The 12,443-nt window shown below is 33.5% G+C and overlaps 1 protein-coding gene across 1 annotated transcript; it reads left to right on the forward strand.

The window, feature by feature from the left end:
- Window positions 1–7,734: 7,734 nt before the first annotated feature.
- On the forward strand, window positions 7,735–10,626 carry HELRODRAFT_163781 (hypothetical protein; the record flags this gene model as incomplete). Its single annotated transcript, XM_009027556.1, has 3 exons — window positions 7,735–8,100; window positions 9,946–10,066; window positions 10,325–10,626. The coding sequence occupies 3 exons, from the start codon at window positions 7,735–7,737 to the stop codon at window positions 10,624–10,626; spliced, it is 789 nt and encodes a 262-aa protein (XP_009025804.1).
- Window positions 10,627–12,443: the final 1,817 nt, after the last annotated feature.

Raw genomic sequence — 12,443 nt, forward strand, 5'->3', positions numbered from 1 at the left:
TCTTAAGTTTGTTTCCAATGTCAATTATCTTGGGCAGTCATCGTTCGAATGTTGTTGGTGTTGTTGTTGTTGTTTTTGTTGTTGTTGTTGTGCAGTTTAACGGCGTTTTTGCACAGTTGACTGTCTTTACACCCTGTGTTAAAATCAAGTGATTTCTATCTTGCTTATTCGCGTGGTTATAATATCAAATATTATCTAGGATCTTTAATTCAAAAAGGAATTTCAGAAGATAATTAATATTTTCCCTCAAAAAAATTGATTTTATGTCTATAGGGATCTGATTTTTTTTTCTAATGTCATTGTATGATAATTTTTGCCTTCTACCAATATGTGTCGAATGATTAATTTGAAGCTGCTGTTGTCGCATGTTGGCGGCATAGTTCTGTTAAAAAACCCAGAATGAACTAGTTTTGAATGTCTAATTCGGATGTAGGGAACACGCTGATGAACGGTGAACGGTGACATGAACGGTGTTCTTCGTCACGTGATAAACTAGTTTGATGAATTATGTTGACTTAAAAAGAATGTTTACTACATGATGAACCCGTTCATAAGTTGTTCATAAGTTGAAATTGTTCGAATGTTCATCATTCAGGCGTCATAAAAACCTTATGCATTTGTTTATTCATTGGTGTGTGTGTGTGTGTATAGGTTTTCATATTTATAAAAACCACAATGAACAAAACAACATTGGTGAACAACATTGGGAAACAACAGTGGACAACACGTGAAACATCACGATGAAAAACACGATGAACGACATGATGAACAACACGATGAACTCGACAAACGTGTCACGTGACGGAATTGTTCCTTCATTTATTTGTTTATATCCGTTCATACACCGGCAACAATTTTCAAGAAGTTGTATGCAAATTTAATCAGGTCCTACATTGCGCGGCCATCACGTGTCTCATAAGTTAGGTTGTTTGTTTGTGAGTGAGTGCATGTGTGTGTGTGTGTGTTTGTGAGAGTGTGTATGCGTGTGTGAGTGTGTGTGCGGGTGTGTTTCTGTAAAATTGGCGTGAGTCTACGTGCGATAATATTATCATTATTAAATGTGATATTATTATTATTAATTGTAATATTATTATTATTATTGTTGTTATTATTCGTGCTAGTTATATCATATGATTTTTATTTTCATTGTCATTTTCATTATAAACTTCCCCGTTAGGTTTCTTTAAACATTTTCATTTATCACTCATCAACTAAATTGGTCGAATCAATTTTACAATAATTTAATCAATTCGGCAATATTATCGTCATACGCCATGTATTGTGACCGTAACTGAAGTTTAAACTGATTTTATTTCTCCTTTTGCCCATTCATCATTTTAAAGTTTATAAATGATGCTCATTGTAGATTATCTCCATTTCATTCTATTCTATTTATGTATCTTTTAATTATTAATTATTAAAAATTATTAAAAAAGATTATTAAAATTATTAATTTTAATTATCGTATATCGAGCTGATTATATCATTTGATTTTTATTTTCATTGTCTTTTGATATTAATAAAAGAGTTTCCATTATTCCATTAGTATTATTATTATTATTATCATCATCATCATTATTATTAAATGTTAAAATGTTAAATGTTAAGCCACTACCAAAATTCCAAATTTTAAAAATTTTCATTTCATGCCAACTAAAGTTCGACCTTCGATAGACTAACTTTCTAATTTCTGAAGAATATAAACTATCTAATCTAGATACCCTGGTAACTTGCAAAATAACTTGATTGACGACTTTAAACATTTAAAAATAAAATTAAATACATTCGAAAACTCAACTCTAGATTTATTTAAAATATTTAATTTATCTCATATAAACATTATTTGGTCTGATCATTTCTGCAATAGCCTCATTAAATCTGCAACACCGTCGACGTACGCTATCCGCTGCTGTAGAAATGTGACTTGAATAAATTTTGAAACTAATTTACTCCAGTTGTATTCATCCTTTTTTAATGAAGAGCTTCGTAGACTAAATTGATACTCTGCTTGACATTTTATTTTATTTTACTTTTACTCCTATTGTATTCTACTTGTCAATTTGTTTCATTTTATTGTCATTCTCATTGTTTTTTAGCTGAATAAAAAATTGTTCTCATTATTATTATCTACGTAAATATTTCCCTCCATAAATAATATTATTTTTGTAAATGATATTTTTATTGTCACAATTTCAGTCCAAAATGTATTTTATGAGCCTTATTATTTATGCAGGTGTTTATTAAATAATAAAGGAGGAAGGCAGGGCAGTGACGCAATCCGGTCAATATTGAGCAATAAATAATTAAATTAATGGCCGCCAGAAAAACCCGTCTAACCTGTTCCTCGTATTTTAAAGAAGTCGAACGATGGAAAAGTAAGATTGCATGCCTTCAAATTGCGGTATAAATCTTCCATCACTTATTTCTCTCTCTCTCTCTCTCTCTCTCTCTCTCTCTCTCTCTCTCCGCACGTTTAGCGCTGAATTTATGATCCATTAAATATTTACGATCCTATATAGGTGAAATATTTGCCGGCCGCTGGTCGTCCCTTTCGACTATCACGCCCATTGCTATTTTTCTAGCGCTTCATGTGAACCGGCCTACCGATACTCTTTGCAGATGAGCGCTCATTTCTTTGGATGATGATAATTACGCTGTCGTTGGTGGTGTTTTCAAGTTGTTCGTTTGTGTTGTGTTTTGTTTTAGTGTCTGTGTTGTTGTTGTCTGTGTTGTCGTTGTCTGTGTTGTTGTTTTTTGTTTACGTTGGTTGTGCTGGTTTTGCTTTATGTTGTTGTTTGTTTGTTTCAGTTGTGTTGGTGACGGTGTTTATTGTAATGTGTAGTTTGTACCTTTTTGTGTTGTTGTTGTTTGTTTTGATGATTTTGAATGTTTTTATGTTGCCTATCTTCGTTTGTTAGTGCTGTTTCTTATATGGTTTGTTGTCCATAGTTGTTCATGTAACATTGCTGATTCATCTGTTTCCATGTGGCGTTACTACTTTCTCTTTCCATGCATTATAAGTATACCCAGATTTTTCTTGTGAACGTGGTTGATGAAAATTTTGTGGTTTATAGTTTGAAGTTTGTGGTGTGGCTGAAGTTAATATTGTGCAGCGAAAGTTGTGGTTGAAGTCTATAGGGTGGTTGAAATTTGGGCTGGCTATTTGTTTTCGAGGTGGCATTGTATATATAAACATATGCATATGTATATAAACGTCCGTGTAGTTACGTTCATGACCTCATAAAATGTTGACGACAGATCCGTTTATGGGCAAATAAATGATAAAACTATACAAACATATATATATATAAATTATAAATATACATTTATATATATAAGAAGAGTATAAAAAGTCGTTGCTCAATTTGGTTGGCCATTAAAAATTTTCTGTGAAGTTCAGCGTGTGGTGAATTACTAATTAAATTTTCTCAGAAGATGATGTTTATATGAGAAATGGATGGATGGATAGATGGATGGATGGATGAATGGAGGATGGATGGATGGATGGATGGATGGATGGATGGATGGATGGATGGTAGGATGAATGGTAGATGGATGGATGGGTGGATGGATGGATGGATGGATGAATGGATGGATGGATGGATGGATGAATGGATGGATGGAAATGAACTGATAGATGAATAGACAAAAAATTAAGGTGATATTTATATATGTTTGGATGTTAAAATAAAAAATTTGTTGGATAATAACAGAGTTAGATAAACTTTGATAGTTTCGTATTACAACGCGGAATCTGTATGATCGGAACATCCAACAGAAACTGCTTGCCCATCAACATCAATTTACTTGGATCACAATAAAAAAACTTTGTCATAAATTCAAACAACTTCAAGCAGTGATGATGCCAAGTTTATTTTAATATCGCATATTTGGTTTTCGGATTATTTAACTAGCGATGTATTTTGGAAAAAAGGTCTCATTGACAGTTTTTGGGTTCAAAATATTGTTGCCAGCAGAAAAATTTTGTTCGAAGAAGCTGTGAAAGTTTCAATCGATTTGTCATAAAACTTTTAAAAAGTTGTTTACAAGTTTAATAAAATTTTTTTTATGAATTTGGATAATAATTCAATAAATTGAACAATTTCCAGAAATTCCTGGTAAAAAAAATTGAAAAGACAAACATTAAAAATTGCAACAATTCAACACGAAAAAAAAACACTATAGAACATTTTAAAAAATTATATCACTGTAACGAAAACAAAAATGTTTTTAGTTCCTTTCTGAAGCATGTCATGGTCAACCCAGTGTTCCTGAGCGAAGCCGGCAGACCATTCCAGACAGTTGGTCCTGAAACAGCAAAGCTTCGTGAACGAATACACAAATTTGTAGCAGGAACTATCAACCGATTCCTATCAAATGATCTTAGATGAATCCCGGTCGGACGTGGCAAATCACTGTTGATCCTATCCTGCAGATAATTTGGAGCACTACCTGTGAGTATCTTATACATCAAAATAGCAATTTTCAGGATTGAGATTATTCTTCTTCAAAAGAGGACGCACTATTGCATGTTTACACTCCACAAGAAACTGACCAGTCCTCAAAGACAGATTAACCAAACTTGTCAAAAAAGGAGCAAACAGATTAACATGTTTCTTAATGATGTCCGTTGGAATAATATCTTGTTGACACAATTTTGCCGTTGATTTTTTAACTACCATTATAACAACATCTTTGGTAACCGCTGCAAATGAAGTAAAAGTATCTCTGATTACAAACTCTAAAAAGATGGGGTCTAGACATTCCAAAGTTTTTGTATCCTGTTTCAACACTTAACACTTCAGTAACTTCGCAAAAAAATCCTTAAATTGATTAGCAGACAACACATTAGCATCTACATCAACATCTTCATTTCTACTCCTGCAAAGAATTCTATCAATCACCCTCCATAGATTTTGTAGATTACCCTTGTTTTCATCAACAATTCCGATCCAGTACAATCTGATATATATATTCCAATACACACATATAACCGTATATAACGTCTGCTCTTGTTATTTTATATTATCAATAACGCAAAATAAAATTTGCTTTCATGTAATATCGACACATAAACAACGGCATGACTGCACAACTATCCACATCCGAACGACTATACACATATACAAACACTTCCACATATATCTACACACATTATCACAATAACAAAAACAAACGTACAGCCATCAACACACACACAAACAAACAATCATTCATTCATGAACCCAACACCACGGACGCAATCACACGCATATACGCCCACCATTAACGCACCCAACCACATACAAGATGGAACAACACATCACAACACACACACACACACACACACACACACACGACAACACAGCCACAAACAACCACATACAGAGAAAACAACACATACACATGCAGCCACAAGTCGACAACACAGTCACACAAAACCACACCTCAAATCTGGGCATCATCAGAGATTAAAAGATCGTTAGGGCCACAAACGACCAGCCTAATGACACCGAAGAACGCATGCACAATCATCTCCAGGCACTTCCGCTTTCAATCCGTCCATACATCTTTATTGCGTGTAATTGTCTCCATTATATACAAATATTTATACGTACATACACATACATACATACTTAGTGTAAAATACACAAATACACACATAAATCATACATACATACATAAAATACACAAATACACACATACATCATACATACATACATACATACATACATACATACATACATACATACATACATACATGTTCAATTAAACGCCGACGTGAGCGAATAACGAGATATCAATTGTTAACCGATTTTTTCAGAAGTTTGACTGTTTAGTGTCACTCATCGCTGATTTGGTTTTAACATACATACATACATACATACATACATACATACATACATACATACATACATACATACATACATACATACATACATACATACATACATACATGTTTGACGGTTCAGTGTCACTCATCATGTTTTGGTTTTTACATACATACATACATACATACATACATACATACATACATACATACAACGTTCAACTTTCGCACAGGCCGGTTGGTTTCCATCTTTCATTTTTAAAATTATGAAAATTCTCTTAATTTTCCTAATTTTTTTTTTTTGTTCAAAATTAATTTTAATATAATAGAATAATAGATAACAGAGTCTTTGCAATTTTCAGCTATTTTCTACGCTTTTCCTTTTCTCCGTGTTTGTCATTACTTAACTTTAAATTCTAAAAATTAAGGAAAATATCTTGTAAAAAAAACGTTAACTCTATCGTAATTCATCTTCAATCTTTCTATAAATAATAATAAAAAATAAACAAAAATAAAAAAAAATCTATATTATTCTGGCGTCATTTTCTTAAATTTTCTTCAATGGTATACGTTCGCGGTACATTCATTGTTTGTGCACTTTTGCGGGTCTTGTTTTGAATGGTGTCGTGTCGCTTTTCTACCTGTTGTTTATTAAATTCAAATTTCATTTTCACGTTGGTGCGTTTCATTGCTGAGAATTTTTTCTGTTAATATTTCCTTATTATCCATTGTATTTCTCACTACTTATTTCCATAATGGTCCTTGTTTCACTCCATAGCTTGTTCACAGCGCTCAGTTCACCAAAGCTAACCTCCAAATTAAAAAAAAATAATAAAATATATACATACATACATATAAATAATTAATATAATAAAAATAAAATAAAAAAAAGAAGGGAAGGGAAAAAAATAATAAAATCCGTTTTTTTTATACCACATTTCCATTTTGCTTGTCGCTTTTATTTAGTGGTATCAATCCTCTATACCATATTCCCATTTTGTTATTTTGTTATCAAGCGGTATTTGTCTTTTATACTACAATCCCACCGGGTTTGCTCTTTCCATCAAATGGTATTTTTATACCACATTCCCACTTTGTTTTTTGCCATAACCAAGGGGTATCCAAAATAATTAATATATAAATAAAATAATAATACATATAAATAAATAATATAATAAAAATAAAAAAAAGGGAAAAGAAAAGGGAAGGAAAAAAATAAATAAAAAATAAATAAATAAATAAAATTTTTGTACCACGCTTTTTATACCACATTTCCATTCGGTTTGTTGCCTTCATCAGGTGGTATTGGTCCCCTGTACCACATTCCGTTTTTGTTATCAAGTGGTATTTGTCTTTTATACCACAATCCCATCTGGTTCGCTCTTTCCATCAAGTGGTATCCGTTGTTGCACCATATTCCCACTTTGTTTGTTGCCATCACCAAGTGGTATCCGTCCATTATACCACATTCCCATTTTGTTATCAAGCGGGATTTGTTATCCGTTTTTAAATCACATTCCCATTTTGTTTGGTCAAGTGGTATCTGTCCTCTATACCACACTCACACCTGGCTTGTCCCTTTTATCAAGTGGTACACGTTTTTCTACACCACAATTCCATTTTGCTTGTTTTGAACAAAAACAAACCATTTTTTGTTTTCGTTCCCTCTAGGTTGTTTAATTTTAACTTGGTTTTAACTACGCCAATATTTGAATTGGCTTGACTTGTTAACCTTGGTTGAACCATTCCGTTCAGGCGCTCCATCCTGCATTATGTCTCCTAGTCAAGCAACTGGCTCAGGTCTTACCCGTTGCCATGTTTGCAATATGCATTTTCGTACCCGCCCAGATGGGGCACTTAAGTTAAGGGTTCTGAGTGTCCCGGCTCTCTCGCCAGGCCTCCGGTGGTGCTAAAACGAAGCTAAAATGATTTCATCCGTTAGATCCAAAATTGAAAAAGGAAACATTCGAAACGCGCTACAGCTATTGTCTTCAACAGATACAGTTGCACCGGTTACGGAAGAAACCATAGGTTTCCTAAGGGAGAAACATCTAAACGCTCCCTCAAACAGAAAGGAATGTCTAACCAAAGAGGCTTCAAGCTTAACGGTTAATTCACAACAGGTGCTGCACTGTTTAAAGTCTTTTCCTAAGGGAACTTCTGACGGCAGAGATGGTCTCACGCCTGCACATCTAAGAGACGTTACGTCTTCAAAAGCAGACTCTTCTGATCTAGTAAATTTGATTGCCTCATTTGTCAACCTGATTCTAAGCGGGAACTGTCGGCCAGAGGTGGCTCCTATTTTGTTTGGTGGAAGACTGGTTGCTCTGTTAAAAAAAGATGGGGGTATCAGGCCAATTGTAGTTGGTTGTGTTTGGAGGCGTTTGGCTGCGAAATGTGCCATGCACATCATTAAAGACAGAGTTGTCCTCCTGCTTCAACCTCAGCAGGTAGGCGTTGGTGTTAGCGGTGGCGCAGAGGGAGCGATTCACGCCGCTAGACGTTTTGTTGATAACATGGATGATGATGAATGTTTTTTGAAACTGGATTTTTCCAATGCGTTTAACTCCCTAAGGCTTGCTGCTCACGGTGAAGTCGGTTGTGCCAGAGTTGTACAACTTTTGTTAGTCGGCTTATGATAAGCCATCCATTCTGTCTTTTAGTGGCACAAAGATTTTGTCAGAGGAAGGAGTTCAGCAAGGTGACCCACTGGGTCCATTGCTCTTCTTTCTTGCAATCAACCCTCTGTTGAAGTCTTTGGAATCCAAATTCATTGTCGCCTACTTGGATGACATTTCACTTGGTGGAAAGATTAAAAATGTGCTGAGGGATTTGAATTCAATTGTGGGTCGTGAGACTGATGTGGGTTTGAAATTAAACTTTAAAAAATGCGAATTCTTCACAAATCATCCAAACTTAATAGAAAATTCTTTCAAAATTAAATTTCCTAAAAATGACATCGACTTTCTAGGCTCTTTCCTATTTCCTTGCAATAAACGTAATATTTTCTGGGGTGAAAAATTGGAAAAATTTAAATTTACATACATACATACATACATACATACATACATACATACATACATACATACATACATACATACATACATACATACATACATACATACATACATACATACATACATACATACATACAAACATACACGCCAACGAACATACACACACTATCTCTACTCTAGGTATATACATACACAAGACCAAAAATATAAGCATCATAAACCTATGCACATATGTACAAGCGTACCTACCCAACAATTTCGTTAGAAAATCGCAGACTTTTTGAGGTCTTTTTTTTGTAAAATAATTTCTGCAATTCACAAACAAATTTAAACTATCTATATATACACAAATATTGTGTGCGCGTGTGTGTGTGTGTGCGTGCGTTCGTGTGCCTGTGCGTGCGTATTTCCCTTTTCATGATAAAAAACAAGCTCGTTCGACATTCTACCTCCTACACATATTTTTATATAATACGTAGATTTATGCGTACGTGCCTTACCAGTTTTATCAATGTTACTGCTTGAGTGCGAGCAACTTTCCCGCCATTTTAAACATGCTGTGGATGGCGGTGCACCCAATTCTAAAGAAAATCAACTGTGATAGTAGAGAAATTGCAAGTTAAAGACTGATGTTTGAAAAAAGTTGAACAAATAGTTGTGGAGTTTTTGCTACATTGAAATTTTCTGGTGCCAGCTCATCACATGGGTTAGTAACAGTTTCACACAGCGTTGTTGCACATTTCATCAACTTTGCAACATGTTGAACATTTGAAATCAAAAGTAAACAAACCACCATGCTGTAGCACAATTAGCACTTCAGTAAAAATTTTCTCAAAAAATTTTTATCACGCCCTCATTACCAGCCTACTTTAAATAGGACTTTATTGGAACGTGTTAAATTTCTTGTTACGTAGATCGTTTAATTAATTGATATAATATTGAAAGACATTAAAAGAAGAGAAATAAACCAAGCAACGTTCTCGACTTGTTTATTATCCACCGGATCAACAGAAAAGGAAAAAGTGAAGTTACATACAAAGCAAAGAACATTTGGTCTAAAGAAAAATAAATGTATATTATAAATCATAATGTTTTAATATAAAACATAAAACTTAACAGAACGTTGGTTCTGCTGTGAAAAACGACACTGTTAGACCTTCATTTTATGCCCAAGATTTGATGGATGGCCAGTTTACGTTGAACAAAAAACTAGCACATTATAAATTAAACGCTTATAAATGTTGTTTTTTAATATTTTAAATCAAAAATTACTTACAACTTTATAATATTTGTATGAAGTAATATACATATTTTCAATTAGAAACTGTATATTGGATTGTTCATAACATGGCAGAGGACATTATAAAGTTTTGGCATGTCAGATCAAAAATCCTAACGAGTAAAACTAACAATCTTCAATAAAAAAAACACCACAAACTAACGAAATGATTCGTGGGAGCTATATTAAAAGGAAAAACTGCGATAACTATTCTGATAGGTATTCGAGCTGCTGATGAGTCCCCGGTAGGGACGATACATGCCCAGCCTATCCAAACGAATACTGTTTTTTCTTCTTTTCACTCCCGCTCACTGCTCTTCCTGGTTCGGTGTTCTCTTACATCAGCGCAACAGCAACAAATCGTTGACCCCGACGAGATCGAAGAAACAAACAACGGGAGTTGCCACACCAATGCGAATCTTCGATACAACAATAAAGGATTGATCCCAGCAATTCAACCTCATCCATCACGTTTGCCAACACACACGAGACGATCTGGCGAGAAAGTATTGTCGGATTGAAAATCCTAACGACTAAAACTAACAATCTTCAATAATAAATAAAACACCACAAACTAACGAAGGGAATCGTGCGAACCATATAAAAGGAAAAACTGCGATACCATTCTGATACAGCTGCAGCAGGCTACATGATATTTTTACTGTTCTGTTCTTTTTGTGAAATATTGCTTCAAATCTGTGTTGTTCAAAAAGAAGTGGCAAACTTTTTTTTATCTTCATCTGATTTGAAGTCATCCGTTTACTGACACTTCAAACAAATGACTGAGTTCGGAAGGTAAAGAATAACATAAGCAAATATCAGCAAATGCTTGGGTTAATTTGATTAAGTAGGACGTATTTTTTTGACAGTTGGAATGTCAAAACAAAAAGTTAAGTACTTTGGGCAAAAAATATTTTCTAGGGTAAACTAAACATTTATGGGATGCTTGTCAATTGACCAAGATCGTGTTTACAAACGCGTTTTTCAAAGACTTCCTAAAAAATAAACATTCAAACTTTTTTCGCTCAGTTGCAGGGGTGGTAACAAAAGGATGGAAAATAGATTTTTTAAATATTTTAACGGACAGATTTTTGTTATAACACTTCAATCTACGGACGAAATATTTAAAAATAGTCAAAGAGTAAGCCTCTTCGATCTAGTGGCATCAAATCAGGAATTTATTAGAAGCATATTACAATTACACTTCCATTACTAGAAAATAGTGATCACTGAGTTGTTGGTTTAAAAATTACTGGTTTTGAATATTTCGATGTGAAAAGTAAAAAAGAGTTTTCAGGAAATTACTTGACTTTCATAAGGATCCTGTAACCATGCAATGGAATTTCCATCTGATTTAATTGAAGATGCAGAAAGTAGTTGAAATTTTTAAAGACGAAATGACTAAATGTACTTAAGAATACGTTCCAAAAATTGGAAAAACACTAATTATAAATTTAATGTGGACAATAAGCCCAAAGAGTTGATCAAACAGAAGCATTTACTCTGAAGGTCTATACACAGATAGAGAAAGAACAAGACAGAATTGCCAGAAAATATAAAAATAACCCCAGGCCTTTCTGGAATTTTGTAAAAAAATTATACTGACATGATGAGTTGGTTGGTCTACTATCAGTAAAATAAAAAATAATTACTGATTTAAAAAATAAAGTTGAAATATTTGCAAGATTTTTTTTTTTTTTTTGATGATGACACTCATTTTGATCATGATTTTGCAAGGTATAGTAGTAATAAATGAAGCAACGGTATCGGCAAAATTGGAAAAATTGAACACTAACAAATATACAGGATCAAGGCCCAAATGAAAAACATCCTAGAGTTTTGGTGGAAATGCGAGGTTCGATTAGTACTTATCTATGCAGGATATTTTAACGATCATTAGATAAAAGTGTTGTTTTCGATGATCAAAGGTTAAGTCATGTGGTACCGTTGTATAAGAAGGGAAGAAAAGACCTGGCCCAGAACTATCGCCCTGTGGCACTCACATTGATTAGTTGTAAAATTATGGAAGCACTGATAAATATTATGAAATATTTCCTTAAAAAATGTTTTTTTTAAGTCAATTTGTTTTCATACCTGGATGTTCTGCAGTTTTTGCAACTTTTAAAATTTTTGGAAGATATAACTTAGGGAGTGTATCAGGGTCACGAGATCTATGTAGTTACATGAATCTAAATTAAATAAAACAATAAATTAATAAATAAAAATAAATAATAAAAATTAATTAATAAAAGCAAAAAATATTTAATAATCCTTTTCTAAAATATGTTCAACCTGCGAATAAAGTCTATTATGATTTTTTTATTTACTGACCGAAAAT

The sequence above is a fragment of the Helobdella robusta genome (genome assembly GCF_000326865.2).
Source record: "Helobdella robusta unplaced genomic scaffold HELROscaffold_5, whole genome shotgun sequence".
NCBI classification, from domain to species: domain Eukaryota; kingdom Metazoa; phylum Annelida; class Clitellata; order Rhynchobdellida; family Glossiphoniidae; genus Helobdella; species Helobdella robusta.